This window comes from Panthera pardus, unplaced genomic scaffold (assembly GCF_024362965.1).
Source record: "Panthera pardus isolate Hobbes unplaced genomic scaffold, ASM2436296v1 HiC_scaffold_10, whole genome shotgun sequence".
In the NCBI taxonomy this organism is placed as follows: domain Eukaryota; kingdom Metazoa; phylum Chordata; class Mammalia; order Carnivora; family Felidae; genus Panthera; species Panthera pardus.
The window spans coordinates 26,164,319-26,191,152 of record NW_026526655.1 but is presented as its reverse complement, the minus strand read 5'-3'; the positions used below and the strand labels follow the sequence as shown (position 1 = coordinate 26,191,152).

General features: G+C 35.6%; 1 protein-coding gene across 1 annotated transcript in view; it reads left to right on the top strand.

The window, feature by feature from the left end:
• The first annotated feature begins 9,501 nt into the window (after nucleotides 1–9,501).
• The window catches only part of CPS1 (carbamoyl-phosphate synthase 1), a 127,682-nt gene continuing 110,349 nt past the window's right edge, over nucleotides 9,502–26,834 (top strand). Inside the window, exon 1 of the mRNA XM_019446110.2 lies at nucleotides 9,502–9,769. Within this exon, the coding sequence (XP_019301655.1) occupies nucleotides 9,644–9,769 (126 nt within the window). The 5' untranslated portion in view covers nucleotides 9,502–9,643. The remainder of the gene's footprint in view (nucleotides 9,770–26,834) is intronic.

Genomic DNA, 26,834 nt, shown 5'->3' with positions numbered 1-26,834 from the left:
TTGCAATAATATTTTAGGAAGATGGAACTTTATTATTTATGACAGTAGTTCAGGAGGGCAGAATACATCTTCCTGGACCAAGTTCCTCTGAAAATAGGAGGCCAGGGAAGAAATCAGTTTTAATACAACAAATGTACCATAAAAGGGGGTGGAGTATGAATGTGCGTGGGTGACCTGTTTTTAGTCAAAAAAGAAAAAATGTCTTCTACGTCATTCCAATGTAATCTGCTGTCTTTTACTTCATGAAGTCGGTAACTTCAAGACATGTTGCACAACTGGCTTCTTTGTGATTCTCAAAAATGTTTAATTTAAAGAGGGTCTGATACTTGCTTAGCACATGACCTGGATTACCATGGATAACCCCTCCTCATGGCCAAGTTTGCTCTTTAGAGCCTTGCAAAATCATTTGTGTTTACCCTCAACAAACGTTAAGAAAACAAGACCGTCAGAGCTGTTTGTTCTGTTCAGCACATTAGAAGATGATTTCGATGCAATGATAATTATTGTGCAAAAGGGCTGATGATGAATTAAATTTTTTACCTTAGAAATATTTCACTCTTTAGAATAATAGTTACCTGATGAGTTGGTCGTTTTATTGTGTAAAATTTATGTTGCAGCCATGTTTAGGCCAAATTTTAAGAAATGTTAGGCCAACATCAAGTGTAAAGCTTGACTGATATAATTTATGTAGTTTGTTTCACAAATTGTGCCATTATGTACAAAATTATTTTTATTTAAAATGTAGTAATTGTTCAAAATATACGTTTTTACAGCAATTTCTACTAAAGGCTTTAGCTCTAGTATTAAATAAGTCAAAATCATGAGATGACTGGCTTATTTAGATATTTATTTCTTATATCTATAAAAAAAAGGAATTGAAAAGATTATTTTAAGGATCCCTTTCAGCTATCTGTAACCATCTATCTACATACTTTTTTATATTCTGCTTGATGAGAATTTAGGCAATACTTTAAAATTTTTTTTCAATTTCCCATGAAGCATCTTTCAGCATAAAAGAATGCTGTTTCCTGATATACAGTGTCTAATACATGGAAAGTGTTCAGTAAATACTTCCTGAATTCATTATTCTTTTAGCAATTCTAGACTTCATTTTTTTTTATAAGCAATCATGAAAATTCAATGGCATTAAATTATCCAGTTCTGGAATAAGTAACTGCAAGCAATAAGATGTAAGATAGAAAAATGTAAAATATCTCTTGCTACTTTATGTGAGTACAGCTTAATCAGTTAGCCAGCTAGAAATGTGGCTCCCTGGCCAATTGGTTCCACCAGGTAGATTACTAGAACAAAAATTGCATGGTTTTACTTCCATGTTACCTTCTTCATTTTTTATATTATTTAACAATTTTTTAAGTTTATTTATTTATTTTTGAGAGAGAGAGAGAGAGAGCACAAGTGGGGGAAAGGTAGAGAGAGAGAGAGAGAGAGAGAGAGAGAGGTGAAACAGACTCTGAAACAGGCTCCAGGCTCTCACCTGCTAGCACAGAGCCTGTCATGGGGCTCGAACTCACAAACCATGAGATCATGACCTGAGCTGAAGTCGGATGCTTAGCCAACTGAGCCATCCAGGTGCCCCTCGTATGTTATTTTCATGTTAAACATAATAATAAATCAGAGAAGTTGTGGATACATTTTCCTCATTATTTGATTTTTACTGAAGTTACATTTACTAATTTCCAGGTAATGCCATAGTATCTCTGAGCATTGCTACCTCTACAATCATATATTCTTCCTATGAAATTGGATGTTAATGTGCCTACCCTTTCCAACTCATTTCATGTTGTTTTTCCTAGTTATAAATGACATGCTGGAGAGAGGATGGACGTTGGCTAAGAGCTGAGTTTTGATCTTGGCTTTGCAGCTTATTAGCTGTGTGATCTTGAGCAAGCTACTTAACTGTCTGTGACTCACTCACCAACTTGTCTGTGAAATAGGGATAATGTTAGCTATGTTCAGTGCAGAGATTGCTTCCAAGATTAGCAAATAATACACGCCAAGTACCTAGGTCAGCACTTAGTAGGTGATCCACAAATGGAAAGTACTTTTGTCATTCCAATATAATGGACTTTCAGGCAGGATCATATTTATCAGCATTGGAGCCATTAAAATGGATTTATTTGAATACATATTGACACTTACTGTCAGAACAGCAAGTGGTGTATATATCTTTCTACATAGATATAGGTATATACTAATATATTATAGTTATAAATTCCAGTGTTTTAACTGCTATTGTAGGAGTTTTCTTATTTATTACCCAATAATTGCCCTTTCTTTTGGACTTTCAAGAAGGTTGGAAAATTTTGACTAGGAACCCTGCATGACATGCTCTTACATTTAATAGTCATCTTACTGTCAAAATTCCATTTTTAGTATTTTAAGTTATTTAATATTTAACTTTCTAGTGAACTTTGAGCTTCTTTTCTTAAATTTCACTCTAAATTCTGTTATGTATGGCTTTAATAATAACAGCTTACTATAACTAACTCTGGGCAGCCTGCTATGCTTTATGACTGCTACATCTGCTTTTTGGCCTATTTCCATATAACATATAATATATAATCACTCCTCCATAGTTTGTATTTGCAGTTTGTTTTTCTCCCTCTTTTTGGACTGACTTACACTTGTCCTCACTTTGCTTGCACTTTACTCTGTTTGTATTTGACTATGTCTCAAATTTGCCAAGGTCACTGTGAATTCTGAATCAACTTTCTAAGGTATTGTCTACTCTGTTCTCATCCTACAAAGACATAAAAAGCTTGGTTTGTTCACTGGCTAATTCACTATGTCCTCTTACATTTATGCATGTTCTCCAGCAGATGTATATATACCTAATCCTGGTCTGGAATATGTACTCAATGCTCTTGAATGAAGGTGGATTGCATCTAACATTTCTAGTTAGTCTAGGAGTTGTGTCTCTTTTCTTAAAGGTAGAAATTAGTATAACAAGATTTATTCTTTATAAATACATGCTGCTTCCATAGATTAACCTCTTTTCTTTTTTTTTTTTTAATTTTTTTTAACGTTTATTTATTTTTGAGACAGAGAGAGACAAAGCATGAATGGGGGAGGGTCAGAGAGAGGGAGACACAGAATCTGAAACAGGCTCCAGGCTCTGAGCCGTCAGCACAGAGCCCGACACGGGGCTCGAACTCACGGACCGAGAGATCGTGACCTGAGCTGAAGTCGGACGCTTAACCGACTGAGCCACCCAGGCGCCCTTAACCTCTTTTCTTTAAGGTGCTCTCGAGTGGGGTCTCATACACGATAGCTTTTTTATTATCTGAGTCTATAAATCCCACGTGCCTTGGATTTTAAGTGTGACACCATTTTTACAGTCTCCCAGCTTCATTTTACACTTCTTTTGTATCACTTCAACATTTATGTTATCAAATGTTATATTGATAAACACATTCATGAAAACTGGTTCCTCAGTGTCTATCCCTCTAAGTACCAATTGGATTTAATGAATGTGTCTTACTTGATTGGATTTCCAAAGCCATCTGATTTTTTAAAGACTCCATCATCTAATAACGTAATATCTGTCTACGGTCATTATTGATAAACCTTCTCTCTGGCCAAACTATTTTATCTATCAATTTTTTCTCATTTCTGTGATGGGAAAAAGTATATGCCTTCTATGCAGGTACAAATCTGCATCACTTTCCTTGAAAGAATAGGCTTTTTTGTCCATATCTTTACTTGTGATGGTGTTCCTGGTTATTTTAGGCTAATAAAAATCAGAATTGAAACATAATAATCATTTCTCCCTTTTATATTCTACTTTCTGGAATCACGACTCAAACACAAAATAGAACTTTCTCTTTTGGAGGGTGTTATTTCATCTTCCTTTACTCTGAATTTGTTTTCTCTGCAGACATACTTTGCCTCTTAAATTTCTCTCTTCAACACAGCATTTTGTATTATTCTTAATTGATGGTTCTTTCCCCCTATTCCTGAATATCCTTATTTCCTCTTATATTTATGGACATAATTTTGTTTCTGCTTAAATAATCATAATTGATCAGGCAGGTACTCAGTCCACAGGAATCCATTCATTTACTCAATCATTTTTCTAGAAGCACCTCCTGCATGCTTGTTTTTTTAAAGACTTTTTGATACATGCATAATTTTCTTAGAATTGCTTTTGATTCATTACCTAGCAAGACACACTTCAAGAGGGCAATAGGTAGTTTTTGTACTTTTTAAGTAAGGAATTACTAGCGCCATTATTTTCTCTATATTCCAAAACTTGAGGCCTTTGTTCTCTAGCATGAGCTGGGTCTCATTTTTTTTTTTTTTTTCACTTTGTAGCAGATCTCCCCTTGTTTATGTCAATAGATCATCCAAATGAAGACAATATTTGAAATTAGTACAAATACTATTATAGGCTGTCGATCAGTGTTACTTTATGTTTCCTTTTAAGAAGTTTTCTTGATCATTGATATTAATTAATTTATTAATGGGAACGAAAAATGTACAAAATAAGAAATAGTACTTATACAAAGCACATGGAAATTTTTGACCTCACTAGTAGTTTAAAATTAAAGTAAAAACAAAATATTGTTTTCTGCTCTTAGATGAGCAAATGAAAGATAATGCCTATTGTTGGCAGAGTGTATTGAGAGGGACACTCATATACTGCAATTGTGTGTAGATGGATACACTATCTTTGGGGAGAAATGTGTCAATATTGATAAAAATAGCAATATTGATATGCCTTGTAACAACATTAGAAGCAATGGAAATCAAATATTTTATAGCTCTTTTAATTAAGGTTTTTTTTTAAGTTTATTTATTTATTTTGAGAGAGAAAGAGAGCATGAGCAGGGGAGGGACAGAGAGAGAGGGAGAGAGAATCCCAAGCAAGTCCCACCCTGTCAGCACAGAGCCCAATGCTGGGTTCGAATTTATGCGAGATCATGACCTGAGCCGAAACCAAGAGTCAGACGCTTAACTGATTGAGCCACCCAGGTGCCCCTCAACTAAGGCTTTAAAAGACCATGTAATAACATCGAATATACTCTTAATATAATATTACCTCACCAAAGCATAATGCAAGTTGATTACAGCTTTAAAACTATGACCTGTACATAGGAATAAATGCTGGAAGAAGGTACGCTAAAATGTTAACAGAAGTTACATTAGAGGAATGAGCTATTATCTATTTTTTCATATTCAAAAAATTTTTAAATATTAAATGAAAATAAATATCACTTAGTATTTGATATAATACCATTTTCAATACCAGATATCTTAATGACACATTTATCAAATTAAGTGCTCTTAGGGATTTGGAAGTCTGAATGCTTCCATTCCTCTTAAGAAATGATAAATAAAAGGGGCTCCTGGGTGGCTCAGTTGGTTGAGCGTCGGCTTCAGAGACCGACTTCGGCTTCCGACTTTGGCTCAGGTCATGATCTCATGGTCTGTGAGTTTGAGCCCTGCGTCGGGCTCTGTGTTGACAGATCAGAGCCTGGAGCCTGTTTCAGATTCTGTCTCCCTCTCTCTCTGCCCCTCCCCCGCTCATGCTCTATCTCTCTCTCTGTTAGAAATAAATAAACATAAAAATTTTTTTAAAAAGAAATGATAAATAATTATACTAGTTACGGATACTTTTCTCTCTCCCTTCCCCTCTCTGTTCTCTCTCTCTCTGTATGTGTATATATATGTATATCTATACATATGTATGTATAGATATACATATATGTGTGTGTGTGTGTATGTGTGTGTGTGCATATATATATATATATGACATTTTTCAGTTTATGGAAGAAATAAAATACTTTCTCAGAATTAGATAAAAATGTTCAAGTGTCAAAATCTAACAAAATCAAAAAAAGTTTGTTTTTAATAATTTTTAATTTTCTATATGAGATTGTGCAAGAGAAGGTAGCTCAGTACTATAAACAGTGAAAACTATGATAAATGTATCGATAGAGAAGGGTTAAATTTATACAAAAAATTTTTCTTTTTTGGGTGAATCACTCATAAGATTAGAAGATTTGTATCCTGGCTCATACAGCATCTATTTCAAATGCACAGATTTCCTCAGGCTGCTGTGTGTTCATGCATCCATACCTGTCACCCTGCTTAGTTACATGCAGACAGTTTACGTGAGGGGAGAACCATGTAAATGCTATGGGAGACAAAAAACTCATTCCAACCTGAAAAATACATTCTTTTGAAATGCTTTGAAAAAATGTCTTTCATAAAAGTATAATATTTCCACTAAATTTTTTATCTCTGGCTTTAATGTTTGCTACCAATCACCTCTTACCATCTCCTTTGATCTATCCCGATGTAAACTCTCAAACAATCTTTTCTCTCTTTTTTTTTTTTTTTTCAGTTTGGTTGTAGATTTAAGTCTTTCTTGAACACTCCAATCTGAAATTACTTGTCATTTTATTTATTGGTCTTTCCAATTCCCAGATGATTATAGAATCAGGATGGATGGATTTTCTTCTTTTTTAATTTTTTTATTTTTTAATGTTTATTTATTTTTGAGAGAGATAGAGACAGAGAGTGATCTGGGGAGGGGCAGAGAGAGAGGGAGACACAGAATCTGAAACAAGCTCCAGGATCTGAGCTGTCATCACAGAGCCGATGCAGGGCTTGAACCCACGAACTGTGAGATCATGACCTGAGCTGAAGTTGGATGCTCAACCCACTGAGCCACCCAGGCACCCCAGGATGGATGGATTTTCTAAGTCTCTAATTCAGAATACTTAACAAAATTTTCTAAATCTTCTGACTTTTCTCTTTCATTTTGATGACTGGAAACATGGACCATAGCCTACATGCAGGGCCTTTTACTGACCCAAATGAAAGCCCATTACAACTCTCAGATCTATATTTTTCTTTAGACTCTAGAGTCATGGAATTATATCCTAAAGTTGTAGACATCTCTCTGGAAAACCATGGTTAGCTCATCATGCTTTTGGTTAACTGTTATAAAAGGTTAAGAAGCTACTTACTACTGTCTTTTCTTTGTTCGAATCATGGAGTCCTCAGTATGCTGACTGTCATATTCAATCAAAGTGTAGGGAAAGAAGGGAGAAAATATACTACAATGTTTACTGCATGAGTACCTCTGGGTAATGCAACTACAAGTGATTTAAATTTATTTTGCATTTCAAAAAATTTCCATAACCAGTGTAAGTACATGTGATTTTTCTAATTAGGGAAAAATAACCTCATTAAATATACACACACGCATATATATATATACACACACACACACACAGATGTATATCTATGTGTATATATATATGTATATATATATATATATATATATATATATAGTAAGGGACAGACAAGAGGTGTCCAGATATATATATATATATATATATATATATATATATATATATATATATATATGGTGATATAGAGAGACAGACATACAGACAAAGGGTGAGACTGAGGCCTAATTTAGAATGAGACTAAACCAGTAAGTATTGATTCTAAGTTTTTTGTACTCAGAGTTAAGAGTTTTCCTTCCGCCAGTTTCAGCCTCCTCTAATTCATTTTCCATGATCTTTCTTTCACACACATTTCATCTTTGTTCAAAACACTTCCATGACTATTGTGAACATTATGGGTTAAGATCAACCATTTTAAGGCCCACAAAGTCTTCCATGTTTTGATCCCTGTTCACTTCCCCACCCTATACCGGCAGCTAGGCTTTTATCAGACTGTTTCAACTTTTTTTTCCATATACCATATGATTTTCATGTGTCTCTGCTGTTGCTTGTGCCATTCTTTCTGTTTTTTTTTTTTACCCCTTTCATCTATTTGGTGAACTCTTATGCATCCTTTAGGATAACATAGTTCAGGATCACATAGTCCTAGGCTTAAATTTTACTGGACATGCACAAGGGAGTCTTTTCTTTTCTTTTCTTTTCTTTTCTTTTCTTTTCTTTTCTCTTTTCTTTTCTTTTCTTTTCTTCTCTCTCTTCCCTTTTTCTTTCTTTCTTTCTTTCTTTCTTTCTTTCTTTCTTTCTTTCTTTCTTTCTTTCTTTCTCTCTTCTCTCTCTATGTCTTTCTTTCTCCATTGCATTTGGACATCCTACCATAACATTATTTATTTTATTAATTACTTATATACACTAGATTGAGACTATTTTTTTCAGTTTTCTATCACCAGAAACCATGAAGTACTTTGGCTTCAGAAAATGTTTATACAAAATACATTAAGTGAGACAGAAGACTGAGCTTAAACTTTGTATCTTTTTTTTAAAAAATAAAGTCATCCTCACTCCCCCATTTCCAGCACCCATCCTATGTACATGCAGTTTACAATCTCTGTGCCATTCTGGGTCATCTTTTCCACTACAGGAAGCATGTGGAGGGAGCTTTCATTTCTTGGCCTCCTTTGCAAGGATACCAAGAGATGATGAGACAGTGTTTCCTGATCCACACAGACACATGACTTACCTGACAGCTTCCACAAGCCTACAAGAGCCTTTGCCTGCCTGATTAAACATGGGATTGAAGGGTTACATGAATCAATTTTGACTTAGTTGAAGCACAAATGCTCAAGTTTTGAGAACTTTATATGTAACATTTTAAAAGCTAAAAAAAGTCTTGGCTTAGGACCAGTTCTTCTGTGAAAATCAACGATTGCCCTTGTTTCAGACACTTTTTATAAATCTTACAAATCTTAAGAGAGATATAAATAGCCTACTTTGCTCTGGTTGCATCTTAGTTAATATTACCGATTGTTTTAAAATGTAAAATACAGGGGCGCCTGGGTGGCTCAGTCGGCTAAGCGTCCGACTTCAGCTCAGGTCACGATCTCACAGTTCGTGGGTTCGAGCCCCGCGTCGGGCTCTGTGCTGACAGCTCAGAGCCTGGAGCCTGTTTCAGATTCTGTGTCTCCCTCTCTCTCTGACCCTCCCCCGTTCATGCTCTATCTCTCTCTGTCTCAAAAATAAATAAACGTTAAAAAAAATAAATAAAATGTAAAATACAAAACAATGCAATAGTAAGAATGTAATATACTACTTTATTAACTCAAAAAAAAAGAACAATCTACATTTATGCAGAAAGGTTTATTGTGATGTCATTTTTACTACATGTGGTTGCATACCCATCCTTTTTTCTAAGCTGAAAATGGCAATTCTTCAGGTTTCTTTGGGAATCCAAAATCTCTTTAGAGGCAAACTAGGCATCACATCTAACACCAGTAAAAGCCTTTGATCTCTGGCATTATTATAAAGTTATTGCTCTTTAGGGTGAGATTCCTAAGGTTATCCACTGTGGCTAGGTCATTCTATTCAGCTGCATAAGCAGTTCCTTTGATGGATGACTGGTTTTCTACAACACTAGCATTATCTCAGCAGGAGAAGGTAGTGTTTGATGTTTTGTAATTTGTATTACATGTCCATGGAACATCTCCGGACATTACCTCAGGAGGAGGGGTTAAGAGAAGGAGGAGCAGTGGCTGAAGATATTTAATGACAGAATGAATGGAAATTCAAGGATTGCTGTGCAGTCAGCCTTAAACACCAGACTGCACCCCCCATCTTTCTTTCGCATTAATTAAAAAAAATCTTCTAACAAAATTCTCATAAATATAGGTAATTTTATTTAATTTTAGTCACAAATCAACATCTTCAAAATGACGAGGATTTTGACAGCTTGCAAAGTGGTGAAGACCCTGAAGACTGGTTTTGGCTTTACCAATGCGCCTGCGCACCATCAATGGAAATTTTCAAGAGCTGGCATCAGACTCCTTTCTGTCAAGGTAACAGTCCCCTACTTCTTATTTCTGATAAAATCGTAGGGGGTATAGTTTAGCATGAGGCAAAGGTGTCACTTAGGAAGCAAATACAGATTTGTGTGCCATTCTGAAGTACTAATTTATTAGTATTGGCTTTAGTGTTGAAACTACTGGTTTAGTAAATGTTCCTTTTCAACTGCTCTGAGTAAAATTACGGCAACTTGCACCCAGCGTAAAGAAAGGTCACAATCCCTGTGAATATGTAACATGTAAGCGTTCTGCTTAGAAAGCAATTATTTTTAAATGCTATCAGGGCTGTGCCCTGTGCCCAGCCTGTGCCCAGACACTACCACACACAATTTGGTTCAAGAGTGAGGTTGCTTATATGTTCATGAACCACATCATAGTAGGTAATGTGGTAAGCTCTTCTTCATTGGCCCACTATAAAGTTTTCTCTTCTGAAATGTCATTTTTTAGGGAAAAAAATTGGAAGGATGATATCTACATAATTCTGATATTTGTTAATCACAATGTAGACATTGCCTTTTTTTCCTTTTCCTGCTTAGTCCTTCTTTTAGAAGTCCAAATTTATTGTTTTTATTTTGCAGATTAAGGCATTGAAACAATTAGCAGCTGACAATTTTCTCTCTATGAATGTATCTATAACTGAGGAGCAGGTCCAGGAAGAGAACCTTAAGTGTTCTTCCCCACCCCCACCATTGGATCATGAAATTCCAGCAGGAACTTCTGTTCCTTCCTATAATTTTATGAAGGCATTTATTACCAGAGAAGTCTGAAATTACTCTATGGGAACTTTGCCAATGAAAATCATTTTTAGTGAATATAAAGTTTAAGTGATCACAGTAGCTTTAAATAGATTGCTTTTTGAGTAGTAAGAGCTATAAAAAGTGAGGTAGAAAACAAAACAATACAAAACAACCTCTATCTGTTGAGGTAAAAATAGGCTCTAATAGTTTTGAGTGTTTTCTGCTACTACTTTGCACACTCACTGGGTTGCCTAAAAATCCTTCAAAAGCTTCCACAGCTTCTACTGCTTAGATTACTCCAGTCAGGTTTGAATAGGATTTTAGCCCTGAGTGACATCCGTAGGGCCAGGAGGTGCCTGTAGATACTTGTAGCCTCTGGTGACAGGGTGGGGAAAGAAAGGAGTAAAAGGAAAGGGAGAAGGAGACAGAGACAGAGGTGAGGAGTGAGGAGGGGGAGGGAGAGAGAAAGAAAGGAGAAAGTGAGAGGGAGGGAAGGAGAGAGAGAGAGAGAGACAGAGAGAGAGACAGAGAGAGAGACAGAACACAAGATCTCAGGAGAAAGTACCAGAAACTACCATTTTAAATAAAGAAACCCAGAAACAACCATTTTCTTAGATTTGGCTTAATTGCAACAAGAGAGCCAAAAAGGAGATATGTTCTAAACCATCATCAAAGATGCAGTCACTAGATAAAAACTCTGAGAGCAAATATTGGTTTTAGCTCAGTGTTGGTAATATCTCAAGGGTACTCATATATCACTGCAGAGAGAACAGATAGTAATGAAAATAATACCATTTACAGTTAGATGTGTCTTCTAAGACTACAAAGTTGTGTTGCTTGGAATATCTTTTTCTTCTTACAAAAACAGGTAGGCAAGGATAGGCGTATCTCCGTCAAACACAAGAAACGGAGAAATTGAACGACTACTTAAAATAGCATAGATATGATTGAGATTAGAAGCCAGTTCTCCGTGATCTTAATAAGTGCTCTATATGCCCACAACTACAGCCACAACAAAATGATTTAATTATGTGGATAGACTACAGTGAAAGTAGTTCTTCTAGCTCACGGTGGCAGATCTGTTTTAAAGGTCTGCCAAAGTTCACAGCTAAGAATGACAAATTTGTGGCAGGAATAAGCCATCATTTCATGATGTGAAAGTCATTACTCACACTCAATCATTACTGGCCAGAGTTTTGGAGGAAAGCCAGGCATGAGAAATAGAAGTTCTTGAACTTCACGATAGTAAATTACAATTCTGTACAGCAGTCCAAGGGGGCTTGTGTTTTATTCACTTATTTTGAAACACTCCTCTACCTATCTTTCTTCCTGCCTTCACTTTTAAAACTCTGCTCTCTTAAAAAGTTATATCCAGGGGTGCTTGGATGGCTTAGTCAGTTGAGCGTCCAACTGACTAAGGTTATTAGTTTCACAGTTCTAAGTTCGAGCCCCCCATCAGGCTCTGTGCTGACAACATGGAGCCTGCTTAGAATCCTTGCTCTCCCTCTCTGTCTGCCCCTCCCCCTCTCATGCTCTTTCTGTCTCTTTCTCTCAAAAATAAATAAGTGTTAAAAAACGTTGTATCCAACTTTACTCTTTTTTAGATGGACATCATATTTAAAAATTTCTTCGAACATTCATTCATTTTTGAAAGGCAGAGAGAGAGCGCGAATGGGGGAGGGGCAGACAGAGAGGGAGACACAGAAACAGAAGCAGGCTCCAGGCTCCGAGCTGTCAGCACAGAGCCCAACGGGGGGCTCAAACTCACGGACAGCAAGATCATGACCCGAGCTGAAGTGGGCCACTTAACCGACTGAGCCACCCAGGCGCCCCAAATGGACATCATATTTTAAAGATAGCAAAACTAGGGGCGCCTGGGTGGCTCAGTCGGTTAAGCGGCCACTCTTTGCTCAGGTCATTATCTCACAGTTCGTGGGTTTGAGCCCCGCTTGGGGCTCTGTGCTGAGAGCTCAGAGCCTGAAGCCTGCTTCAGATTCTGTGTCTCCCTCTCTCTCTGCCCCTCCTCCATTCATGCTCTGTCTCTCTCTCTCTCTTTCAAAGGTGAATAAATGTTAAAAAAAAAAAAAAGATAGCAAAATTTACTAAGATGTAGTTACATAAGGGTCAGTAAAGGGCAGTGAGAATAGTTACTAAAGGTTGGTGGCAATATAGCTAGTTATAGCTAGTAAATGGATTGTAGAGGACACCCTGTGGTCAGATCTATAAACATTGCCCTATAAATTGGTTGCCTTCTCAATGTCTGAGGAGGTCACTTTTCTTCTCCCGTTGGTGACAGAGTGGGTTTGACGACAGCAGTGACGCACTTGTACTTTTATGTGGTCCTTCCTTGCATATTTGTTTTGTGGCCAATATTTACAAAGTGTACCTTGCCAATAGACATAGCTGTATTTCACTTACAGGGAAGAGGAAAGAATTTCAAGGTGCTGTACATTCAAAGCAATTAGATATCAAGGATATACAATATAGAATTGAAAATATTCAGTGCTCCTTATTTACATTCAGCCTGTTGTCGTTGTGTTATGGAAAACACACTGGATGGGGAATACAAAGGTCTGGATTCTAGCCCCTCTTGTCCATTTATCAATGTTCTGAACTTGGTTAATTCACTTATCCTCTTTGAACCCAAACTTTGTTATCTGTAGTGTAGAAACACTTCTTGACTTACTCAAAAGATCGTGGGACCATCACACATGATCAGTGATTAAAAATCTATAAAATACTGTAAAAGCAAACCCTGGATGCTTAAAAAAAATTCTGTCCTCTATATTTTAGTAGAAAGATTTAGACAGATTAGAGTTGCTTCATGTTTTTCATGGACTACAAATTATTGCAATGACAAGATGTCTGATGAAAATACTCAAATACTTATAATGATGATTTTTTCACCTTTGCCTTAATATTAAATATATCCCTATGAAGATATTGCTTATAGCAAATTAGACCAAGAACTATGAAACAAATAATCTTTTTTCACTATTTTGAATCCAATTCCAAAGGTCAGGATGTACATTCTAATATCCTATTTAAAGCTTCTATCCTGGGAATATATATATGAAGAATAATAAGTGGAATAAATGGATGGTAAGTGGATAGTCTCTGATTTCAAGAAACTTCTAAATTAAAGAATTCTGAATTCACAAGTCTTGGAATGTTACCAAGACTAAATAGTTTTATTTTTACTTGCAAATGAATTTGGAAATCAAATGTATTAAATTGAAAAGGTTAAGTTCCCTATGAATAGAAAAGTGTTTAATAGGTATCGCTTCTAACATTAATCCACTTGTTTTTAAAAATGGTGACCTGTGTTACAATTAAGCCAGGAACCTAACAGTCCAAGTGTCCTTCTCTCTGGTACTTCAGATACAATTGAGCCGTAGGAGTCATTATTCCCTTTCAATGGTTTTCATTTTGTAAGATTTTATATTCTGATTCCAACATAAAACTACCTATTTAGCTCAATCTTGAGGAGCTATTGTCATTTGATTAGAAATTGGCAACTACAAAAAGTCCCACAATTAGAATAATTTAGCTATATTGTAGTAGCTTTAAAGACATTCCCAGGAAGTCGGGTTCGTAATTATATTGGAACCTCTTTGTACATATTAGAGATGGGGGTAGGGATAGGGTTATCATACACTGTCAAGAATAACTATTGTATTAGACTTTTACTACATACAGATATGTGTTAGGGCTGGATTTCATCCCTGATGATGCAAATTTTTGAAATAATAGAGTTTCTTTTTGTAAATTTTTTTTACTTAAAAAATTCTTTTTTTAATGTTTGTTTTTTGAGCGAGAGACAGACCGTGAATGGGAGAGGAGCAGAGAGAATGGGAGACACAGAATCTGAAGCAGGCTCCAGGCTCTGTGCTGAGGCTCTGAGCTGTCAGCACAGAGCCCGACGCAGGGCTCGAACCCACAAACCGTGAGATTAGGACCTGAGCCTACGTTGGATGCTTAACCTACTGAGCCACACAGGTTCCCCAAAATAATAGAGTATGTTTCAATCCCAGATGAATAGTTGAAGAATTAGTCTGGGTGATAAACAACTTTATATATTTTAAGTGGACAATATTTCTTTAATTAGGAGATAACTTCCCTTTTAAACATTTTTGTTTATGTACTCTATTTTTTATATCCCCTCCCCCCTTCTAAAGCATAGATTCATTTGTTGGTCATCAATAGTGCCTTGTCATTTTGAGCTTCTTGCCATAAAACTGTTGAAAAAGCTGTACCAAACCGGGCTTAGATGAGGATAAGGCAAGTGAGACACCAAAGGTGCCCCATGGAAGGAGGCCATCACTAGCAGGGCCATGGTGTGCCTCCTTCCATGTTACCCGATAGGCACCTCATTTCCTTTATCCGCATCCCAACCCTGGGTAGGAAGCTAAGAAATCTTGTGGGGGAAATGTCTGTAGAAATAGCACTAGTCTTGGCTTCCTGCTTCCTTTTCTGGCTGATGGAGACTTGAGTTTCCACCTGATCATGCTTAACAGAATTAGTTGTGGTGTAGAAGTGAATGTAGGTTCTGTTATTGTGGAAATAGAGAACATTCCTTTGCCCTCCCATCTTCATTAAACCTTCTTCACATTTCTGACTTGTACCAAAGGCTGGGGGTTTAGTAGAGAGTTTTCAATATCTCTTAAGCAATGGTCATGCCAGACCCCACTTCAAGGCTTCAGGAGTTTGCTATGTAAGACCGAATGTCCTTGATGTGACTAGTATTTTCTAGGGTATTTATAGTGACCAAGGATTGGAAGAAAGCTACAAAAGCCAGCATCAAACTCGGTTTTGGACTCCTCAAAACTCCTGGTTTACACTTGATTTTTTTCATTTGGTCTAAATGAATTCAACTCATAAGAATATTTTTAAGGCCCCTCTGTTCTTTTTCTTTTTTTGTGAACTTACTAAATGCAACGTATCAATCTCTTATATTTCACAGGGAGATTATTGGCTAACATAAAGTTCTAACTTCAATCAATAGGGTGGATGTATCACTAAGACTTTTACTGAATAAGTTTTATCTATGATTTAGAACTAAATGTAAAAGCATATTAATGTATTACCATAAAGTAAAAATTAGCTTACAATATTGGAAACCCCTTCTGGATTCAGAACAATTTTACCACATAAAAGATGCTCGTTAAGGTGCTTGTTAATAAACCTACATTTTATGAACATATTTTGTAATGGAATTTTTCTAAATGCTATATTTTTATTTAAAATGAGAAACATAACTAGAATAAAAATTACTTTTGAATCTGACTCATTTGTTTACAAATGTCCAGAACAGAGAAGTGTTCAAGTAAATTAACCTTGTGATTCCCCCCCCACCAACATTGGCTTATGTTTAACCAAAGGCAGATAACCTAATATTAACTTAGGATGTTGTAACTGATTGATTACCACTGTTACAGTACTTTTAATTGTTGAAGTGGTAGGCATAACTGCAGAGAAGTCTCATTAACTATTCCACACATAGAAATTGTGCCTTCATTCCGAATTTTAAGTATCTACATTTTGATAGTACAACTCTAAGAATGAAAAATAAGATTTAAATTACCAATAAAGAACACTTTAAGATTTTGACTCTTACCGTATTATCTATGCAATAATACATTGAAATAAATTCTAGTTTTAAACTTCTTCCTTTCCCAAGCTTGGTTCAGGTGTATTTTATTTCTTGAGAGGATGAGTATCGATGTAAAATAATCAGGTGAGCCAGAAATCAAATGTGTTATATGGCTCTAGGCTTTGGTAAAAATGAAAATAAACACATGGGGCTCCTACTTTTTTTGATACACAAATAATTTACATAGACAAATGATTTAAAGCAATACAGTCAGATTCCCAGAGTAAATCATTTTCATTTCTATTACTAGCTTAAGGGGATTATTGCAGCTATAATGTTATATATTCACATTTTTTATGGGAGTTGTTGCTAAATTAGCTTGAGGCTTTGTGTCCAGAATATTTTACTGGTAAATTCTCACACCCAGGAGAAGAAACAATGTAATTATTCCCATTTCAAGGATGTGTAAGTGCTGGAGTTAACACAAGGACACATGGATGCCTGTTTTGTACATCAAGTGAAATATACCTGTAGCAAATCTGGTTAGAATTTTAATTAGGCCCAAACACCATATGGATTTTTTTTTAATTTGGCATTTTGTTTATTCTACTTATATACTTGAAGCCATAGTTAGTTGTTTAACCTGGCTTTGGAATACTCTAAATCATATCTCCTGCTGTAATGTTATGGCTTACTCAAGAGCCCATTTATATATGCACTTTGTCTTGACATAAAATGAAATATATATATTTTTCTCTCCTTTGTTCTCCTTTTTTTGGTTGCATTTTGAGAGCAGATTGTTTAAGTGAAGAATTAGTAAGGATTTTTGCTTTATATAGCCATTAATAATTCTACAAATATTTCTACAAATAGGGCAATGCCATTTATAGTTGACATATTTCTTCCACTTCAACCAAAGTATTGTCATGTATTATAACAAAACATGCTGTTTTTCAGTTTTCAATTTGTTTTTCTCATATAGTCTTGTAAGCTTCACGTATGCAGAAATCTAATGTGATAGGTGTTTAACATTAGCAATTTTAGACTTCAAGAAACGTCTCATTTTGACTGGTTTCCACTGTCTCAAACTAATAGATCCAAAGAAAAATGCCTCAAAGTAAAAGACCAATATCTTCAAAATTAGCCCAGAATGATGTTAGGATGTGGAATGATTAAGGAACAATGACTGGATGACTTTTAATAACATGATACTGAATACAAAGGAAAAGCCTACAACAGCAACGAACACTGGACTCTTTTAAAACTTTTATAGGTTAAATTATAAATTATGCCTGAATTTTGACTGTTACTTCCTATGCCTCAGCCCTCTAAATCAGTTGAGCATAGCACCAGGGACACATTTTCAAACCTTTTTGAAGGAGAATTTAGCTGTGTGACTCGAATTAACAGTCGTTGCATTGTTCTTATCTTGGAAAATGCTTTGAATCATCAACCCTTTTAAACCACATTTCAAACGAAGAGTATTAGGGTATAAAATTTTGGTCATCTTACCAGGAAATCAAAATAGACTCCTAAATGTAGATTTACAATGAATTTTGATTTTAAGGAAAAAATCAAAAGCCCTAAAGAGATGAAATGTTCAGAGGAACTGTCACATGTGCTTACAGAATCACAGTTTTGAGATCATTAAAAAAACAAAAACCAAACATCTTATGATATGATAAAGCAACAATATCAGCCTCCTTGGAAGAAAAACCAACAAACAGAGAATTTGTTGCAATTTCTACTTCTATGCAAGCTCCCTCACGAAAATGTATTTTCATCAGAAATTACCTACAATTTGTGAAAGAATCCTCAGGTTTTATAAATATTAGAAAGCATGACACCCAGAGTTTGTGCAGTTTATTAAAAGTTCCATTTAAAAAGTAATATAAGAGTAAGTATCATGTAGAAATTTATGTAATTCAGGGGCACCTGTGTGGCTCAGTCGGTTAAGCGTCCAGCTTTTGATTTCGGCTTAGGTCATGATCTCACTGTTTCATGGAATTGAGCCCTGTGTAGGACTTTGTGCTGAGAGTGTGGAGCCTGCTTGGGATTCTCTCTCTCCCTCTTTCTCTGCCCCTCCCCTACTCTCACTGGCTTTCTCTCTTTCTCTCAAAATCAATAAATCAACTTAAAACAAGAGAGATTTATGTAATTTAGAGAAAAATACAATTGTAAAATAAAAGATTAAAAATGGGGTAATTACATATACACAGGAAAATTCCATTTTAGCATATTGAGATATTATGTGTGGGAAAGTCTACACTCTTACGGATGTTCCTCCTATACATTTGCAGACAAAAGTAATATTTAGTATTAATTGGACTTGGGGACTACTAATTTCAGTCTTTATCCTTCAAAATCATATAAAGTCACAAAGATACATAATTTTGACCACTTATTTTATAATCTATCTGGCACCAGACCACAATATTTGTATGCTCCACACTAAAAGAAATCAAACTATGAGTATGAACTAGTTGTAATGCATATTTCTTGCTATCCACATTGGCTACAAACCCTTTGGTGAGGTGGGGCTTATTTGTGTGTTTTGTAAACATAATTACATGGATAGGAGAAAAATATAACTTTGAAGAGGTGGAGATAATGTTATTAATTGCAGACACAATTGGTTCAAGGTTAATCAAGAGATCTTTAGAAGGTTGAGGGAAGTGTATGTGTATATGTATGTGTGTATGAATTTTATTTTAGGCAGCTGCATGTTGAACTTGCACTTAGTGGCACCCCAAAAGTGAATGTCCAGCCCTGGACATTGAGCAACTTAGGGGTACCATTAGCCTTGGCCTAAGAAACTTGACTGAACTTTAAGTGTCTTTCAAGTGTCAAATTCACTTGAAATCTAGGCTAATTCTTACATTTTAGGGATACATGCAGAAAGGAAACCATTCAGGTGTCTTGCAATGTTTCATATTTATCTAGTAGTTTCTGGGTTAGAACCCAGAAAAAGTAAATATTTCTTGAGACTCCCCAAAGCCTTTGAATTCTTATCTAGACTCATTTGGCTTAAGTGTCTGTAATGAGTTAGGTTCTCCAGAAGAAGACACTGAAATGGTATTTAGGGAGCCAGATATTTATTAGGAGAAAGAGTTGAGCAGAGAAGTAAACTGTGATACAGGTTTGACAAAGCCTAGGTCAACCTGACAGAAAGCGCTTGCCCATCAGAGTTTCCTGTGTTGGGCCTTGGCCTTCAAATCCCCGCCTGGCTCAGTGACCAGTGTGGCCACGGGGCTCTCCATGCAGGGCATGTTGCAAGGAAGCTCTCTGCAGTTCAGGGAGACCCTGAAGGATCTCACAGCTGATGATTGTCCACTGACCTCACTCCTTGCAGGAGGGCAGCATGTCCTTCGTGAAGGGGGACTAAGGGATGCATCTCCATGTTTACAGCATGTATAGTCCTAACAGTCTTGAGAACTTGAGGACTCAAGGGCCTGGAATTCAGTGTAAAACGTTCTCAAAGTATTCTCCTGCGATTACAGGATATAGCTGATGTCTTGACATTTCACTTTGACAGTTTACAGATTTACAGATTTTCAGACTTAATTCTTAGTTGACTTGGGTGCGTTGCGGTTCATCCAAGGCAGTTTTGAAACAAAGCTCTCAAAAATAAATTCAAGTGAGTTCATAATTGAATTGTGTCTTTTCCCCATTTAAAAAAATTGGAAAGAAGAAATAGAAGTAAGCTTAGAAAAAGAAAAAGGGCTAATACATAACTCAGTTTAAGCTGAAATTTTCTACTTGGCTTTAAACAGAGGGATATGATAAAATGGTAGAAGGTTGTGGGTTATAAAACACACTGATTACGTTCAGAAACCGCTGCTTTTTCATTTACTAGTGGAATGATCTTGACCCCTCCAAGCCTCAGTTAGCTCTTCTATAAAATGGAGATCTTAACATTACCTACCTCATTGTTTTTTTTGTTTTTTTTTTGTGAGGATTAGATGAGAAAATACATTGATAACTTTAGAAACAGTGCCAAACACATCATGTTAACTACTATTAATGAGGCCTTCGGGAGGGGGTCAAGGTGGAGTTCTCAGTGATGTCAATGTGCTCCCAAATCCTATTTTTCCAACATAGCTTCATAATTCTATTTGAAATAAGATGTCTTTCTCAGAACAGTAGACATTTATCATTCAAGTCTATATATGCAATTTTTTGGTGCAATTGCATATAGACTTTAATAAGCATAAATAACTATATATGCCATCAGTTTATGCCTTAACAGGGTTTCATTAAAGCAAGGGCAAAAGATAGAAACAGGATCATGACAGGTTGACCTACTTCTATATGGCATGCTTGAGGCATGTTAATGCTTTATTTTTTCAAATATAAGGATTATTCCAGAATTATAATAGAAAGAAAACAAAATGGGAGGTACTTTAACACATGGACTCAAAGTAGAGAAAAATTGAAGTATATGTGTCATCTTTAGTTATTATTCTCAAAATTAGTTAACATTGTTATTGAGCGCCAAGTATGTACTAGCACTAAATGTAACGTCTGCAACAATATCAATAAAAATATGGCAGCCTTAGTATTTTTCAGAGGTGGATAAAAACAGACTGATTATTAGTTGTAAAGTATTTGGGGATTTGGTATAGGAATGCAATATTTTGAAACTGCATTAGTGAATTAATGAATTTGCTAATGACATATAGTAAAATTTGACAAGAATTTTAAGTGACAAGTAAAGGGAAAAAGAATAATTGGACTGTGTATGCTGCATGTACTTTAGTCCTTGTCCCCAGTAGTGGAGGAGTAGATTTATTTCAACGTAAGATTGATATTAATAATAGAAGCAACCCATTAGGAAGCCCAAAGAATGAAGATTAGAAAGCATCTTCTAGAATCTTCTGAAGACATTAGCTGTATGACACACCTAGTTGGTATTGAAACCTAAGGATGCTTATGAGGCAAGTGTTGCTCTTGAGTCCCAACTCATTCTTTATTTTCATCTTCCACCTTTAGCACGAACTATCCCTATGGGGACATCTGTCTTTATTCCAAGTAAAAAAAGAAAAAAAAAAAAAAAGCAGACAAGACACAGTAGCCAGTGGGCCTCAAAGAATTGTTTTGAAAACTCATGATACCAGCATAAGAACAACATCCTAACATCACACAATGGCCCATATTTCTGTGCATTCCCCAAGTATGTAGAGACTACCTTATTGTGTGAACAATGGTGAGCTATTTCTGTGAGGATACAAAATTGAATTAGGCATCGGGTTTTTCCATCCAAGAAGTCATGATCTGGCAGGGTGGAAGAGTAACTTAAGCAATTAAAGCAAAAGGTAACATCCAAACAGTACACATGCATGCAGTGAGAGCACAGGCAAATCAGTGGTTAATTCTGACTTGGATCTTTGAGGGCATATCATGAGCAAGACTAGGGAGGATAAGCAGGGTGTAAGCAGACAGGGAGGAAGACATTTGTGCATAAAGGTCTAGAGAGTTGGGGAGTCTAAGGGATTACATATAGAGAACGGGCCAGGTGAGGGGACTCTGAATGTTTATTGCGGAGTTTGAAGATTAGTGCTATGTAATAGATGTTTACGAAAGATAGCCTTAAGGCCACTGCATGAGACAGGTAGAAGCAGGCAGAGTTTGGAAGCAGGGGGAACAATTGGGAGGTAATAGAAAATGATGACAAGGATTTTCTCTTGGGTGGTGACAAAATATGATGTAATGTGGAATTAATTATAGAGGCAAATAGATGGCTACCTCTGAGCTATTAATAGTCATTTTGAATTATCAGATACTATGTGATGTGGTAGAAGTATTTTATTTTATTTTATTATTTTTTTTGTAGTTAGAGTGCCAAATATGAGATCCATCCTCTTAACAGATTTTTTTTTTTATGTTTATTTATTTATTTTGAGAGAGAGAGAGTGCTAACAGGGAAGGGGCAGACAAAGAGGGAGAGACAGAGAATCCTAAGGAGGCTCCTCATGTCAGGGCAGAACCCGACGTGGGGCTAGATCTCACAACCCTGAGAACATGACCTGAGCCAAAATCAAGAGTTGGACACTTAACTGACTGAGCCACCCAAACGCCTCTTAACAAATTTTTAACTGTACAATACAGTTTTAGGGATAATGTACAGCAGATCATTAGAACTTATTCATCTTAAACATTTAGGACTTTGTTCAACATTTGTCTATTGAATAGTAACTCCCATTTCCCCCTTCCCCCAGCCGCTGAAAAGGGACTTTCTGATTCTTTGGGTTTGATTATTTCAAATATCTCGTATAGGTGGAATCATACAGTATTTGTCTTTCTGTGACTGGTTTATTTCACTTAACATACTCTCCTCCAGGTCTATCCATGTTGCCATCTATGACAGGATTTCCTTCCTTTTTTTAAAGATGAGTAATATTTCATTGTATGTATATGCTGCATTTTCTTTATCTACTCATCTGTTGATGTATACTTAGTTTTCTTCCATATCTTGGCTACTGTGGATAGTGCTGCAATGAACATGAGGTGCTAATAATATCTCTTTGAGATCCTGATTTCAATTCTTTGGGTAAATATTCCGAAGTAGGATTGCTGGATTTTATAGTAGCCCAGTTTGAACTTTTTGGAAAAATTTCCATACTATTTTCCATAGTGGCTGCATCATTCTGCATTCTAATTAATGGCAGAATTATTTTTCATTGAAGTAGTAATTATTTAAGTAAGTTTATTATCTAGCCTGTAAGACCAGATGTGATTTGAAAGTTGTTACTCCCAAGGGATGTTAGAAAAAGATGCCAAAGAGAGAGACACTGAAACGCCAACATCTTACTATTAGACTTAATATCTTTGGATCTGAAAGACATGTAAAACCAACCATTACCAGAAAAATTTTGAATTAGAAATCTACATTTCAACAAATCAACAAAATCAACAAAAATAAGACACATGAAATAACAATTCACAATGTGAATTAAAGCAAAAATATATCAAGTATAAAATGAAAAAAATAGATGTTTATTATTTTCAGTATTAAAGTTTATAATTTTCAGTATTAAAGGAAACAATAGGAAGATGGGTGTAGAAGGGAGTGTATGCTTACATTTTTTTCTGTTTTACTGAATTCATTATTTAATCATTTAGTGGTACTCTGCTAAAGAGTTAGTAGATTATCTGACTAAAGTAATTTTACTGAAGTGTGAATAAAGCTTAATTATGATTTAATGGCTTTATAAAGAGGAATTGCTATACCCATTTACATCTCTAGTTGGTAGAATATGGAAGAGAAAATACTATGAAGGCAGGTGTTCTTTATTCCCTTAACTAGTCTCCCAGGAAATAAATCACATGGAATTAAAGACAGCTGTACATTGCCCATTGCTTCTTACCTTTGTGAGCAGTGCCTAAGAGGAATAGTTAAAATATGACTGGAGCAAAGCAGGAGTGCGATTTGCAAGCCAATTATGTTACAGAGAAACAAAAATACAACTAGGTAGCATCTTTGCCAGGTGATAGCTTTTCATTCATTCATTAATTCATTCATTCATTCAACTGATCAGTATTTGCTAGGTATTTACTACTGGTAAGGTTTTAGGGGTGATAATGATATCTTTTCTCAACCTCTATATTTAGAATCAATACAGAAATAAGACACAGTATTCAAACAGGTAGCAATCTGAATATCAGCTTTATTACTGTTAAAGCTGTTTAGAAAACAGGGCCTAGATCTGTAACCAGACTTCTCAGACCTCCTAGTCCCTGAGTCAAACATATTCACTTACAACTGCAGCTCTCCCACCTTGATGTACAACTGAGAACAGGCTTTTTTGAAAAGAAACTTAAGAAGGGCTGAGCAAGTCTTGCTCAATTCCATTTCGCAAAATCATCAATCATTCCTTCTAATTCTCCCTTGTAGACTCAGGGTTAAATGACCTTTCCAAAGTCTCTGAAAGTTAACTTCATGGGCCATGGTACGAATTCAGAGAGGTATAAAATGGTTTCTCCAATCATGCACTATGTGCCAGGCATTGTATTATATGCTGGTGATGCTATGTTGGACAGATAAGGCAGGCTCTCTATCCTTGATGTTGTCTGGTATTGCCTATAATCTTATTGGGGAAATTAGTCATATACTTGGATATGGGACAGTAAATTATAAGTGCCAATTTTTGTTTAGCCTTAATTTGGGAAGGGACAGGTTTTCCATTGCTTGTTTGGTTAATGCACAAAGATGATCAAGCTTGGGTTTCTAACAAGTGGTGGAATTTGGGTAAATAGGAAAAAGAGTGCACGGATAAGGGTGAGAAATTGGGCATACCTGAATCACGATGGCTCTTCAAGGCTTGGTTTTCTGACAGAGTCTCCAAAGGCATCTGTGGAACCGACCTTTAACACACAACAATTATTCACATTTACAAAACCCCAAACCCAAATTAAGTGAACAAAAAGCAAAAACAAAACAAAATGAAACAAAACAAATAAATAAAAACAGTGAAATCCATATTTTACCAGGAAGGGTATAGGGAGGGAAAGAGAAAGCCAAATGGTGAAAGGTGGGAGAGATGGTCAAAATTTCTCTCTCCAACCCAACCTCATTTATATTTATATTACCTCTCCTTCCCTTACACTGAGCACAATTTTAAACAGTCCCTAATGGCTGTGCATGGACTGGAATGGATGGGGCCAGGGTAGAGGAAGTGATTGACCATAGTCTATGAATTTTTTTTCCCTAAAGTCTGTCCTCTCTATACTTAAAATAATTCCTCTCCTGGTTGAATGGAAAATTATACTCTACTCTTATCCTGAAATGCCTATATGTATTCATATATTTATAATGGATAGTTATTTTGTCTTTCAAAATCTGTGATCTAAGCATTTGCCAAACCCAATGTGACTGACCTTATTGAAATGAGAGTCCCAGATAGATGCTTCTTATTCTGCTGTCCCTTGTTCTAAGGTTTCTCTCCTTGTTACCTTTAGTAGGCTAAAGGACTATACCTTTAGTTGGGTTGATAAATGACATGGAGTGGAGAAAAAGGATTGATTTACATTCGATTAACCAAAGCAGTTTAAATATCTCTTAACTGTTAAGCTGAAGACTGGTACAGATAAAACCCAAAACTTCTTTGTTATATTTCAGAAATTTATTGTGAATTTGGTTGAGTCAACATAAGTAAAAGTTTGTAACAACAACATTTAACTAGTCATTTGACTTTGAGGTACTTAAATCTAAAATTAGATAGTAAACTAAAAGTTAAGTTTTTTTTCTGGCTATGATCTTGAGATTTGAAGAATATTATTGTAATTTCATATGCATTTAATTAGTGATGAAGAATTACAGTATAATGAAAATGAGTACTCAGTTAAAATTAAGCCACTAAGTGGATCCTTTCACACATGGAATTTAATTTTCATGAAGGTTTTACTAAGAAAAGTTATTGGAATATTAGCTAAAGACCGAGAGGGGAAAAAGGAAAATGAAGAACTGTAAAGTCATGCGAAAAGAATTGAGACTTGTTCACCCCAGGTCAACAACAACAACAAGAAAAAAGAAAAACATGGAAAAATCCAAAGTAGCCATCTGCAATTAATGCTCATATAAGTATTCACATTTGGAAGGATAATAGTTGTTTCCCATGTCTAGTGAGAGCAAACCAAACTAAAATCCTTCACAATTCCACCAAACAGGGTCAGATTCAACTCGCTTTAGAATTTATTGCTTGCTTGTATTGCTCTACAACGATTAACAAAGAGGCAAGAGCAAGTTAGACTTCAATTTCTAATTGAGCAAGGTGGATAATAATACATGTTTATTCAACTAATTTTGGTGATCAAGGAGTAAATAGTTTTCAGTGTTCAAAATAACTTTTGATCCCTTTGAGTTCACCTTAGACCTTTTGCTTGAATTTGCTTCAGCAAATTCATATTTTAATATCTGAGAATAATATGAGAAACATAAAATAATTTTTCTTCAAGATTCACTTGTATAAATTATCCTAAAGTTAAATAGAATAAAACAGTATTTTCTTCCCATACCACCAATATTGTAGAATATACTAGGTAAGGAGAGTTTTCTCATTCTGTGTCTATATTTACAAAGTGAAATAGGGAATGAAACAGTTTGTTAAGTAGTTCAAGCGCTTTCAGCCTCTTTCATGTGAAATGCCTAGTAAATTGATACAAATGATCTTTTGTTTTGAATTATCATGATATTTGTCTTAGCACAACATGGGTTTGTACACTTATATACCACATACTCAGCATGCATATCCTGGTATAACTAGCCACTGACTTTTCCCTTCCTCACCCTCTTTTCCCTCAACGCCACTCACATCTCTTTCCCAACACCATATCTCCACATTATTTTTTTTTTGTTTCAAGTTTTTATTTAAATTCTATTTAGTTAGCATATAGAATATCTCCACATTATGAGACTATAGGTGTTATAGAAAAGCATTCTTAGTTAAGCATATTGAAAAGGCTACTCAAAACAAGTGCTTGCTTATTTTTAAATTCATACCTTGAACAAACTAAAAACTGAATAATAATGATGATAATGGTAATGATTTCCAATATTTTATTATGTTATTTTCTTCAGATTTATACTCAGTGAGTCTTTATTCATACAACAAAAATTAAACAGTTGTCTACTCTGTGCCAGGCACTGATGTTGGCTTTAGATCAACTACTAAATGATGTTGGCTACTTCTTTCCAGTGAACGAAGCTGACCTAATACTCTGCCCACATGAA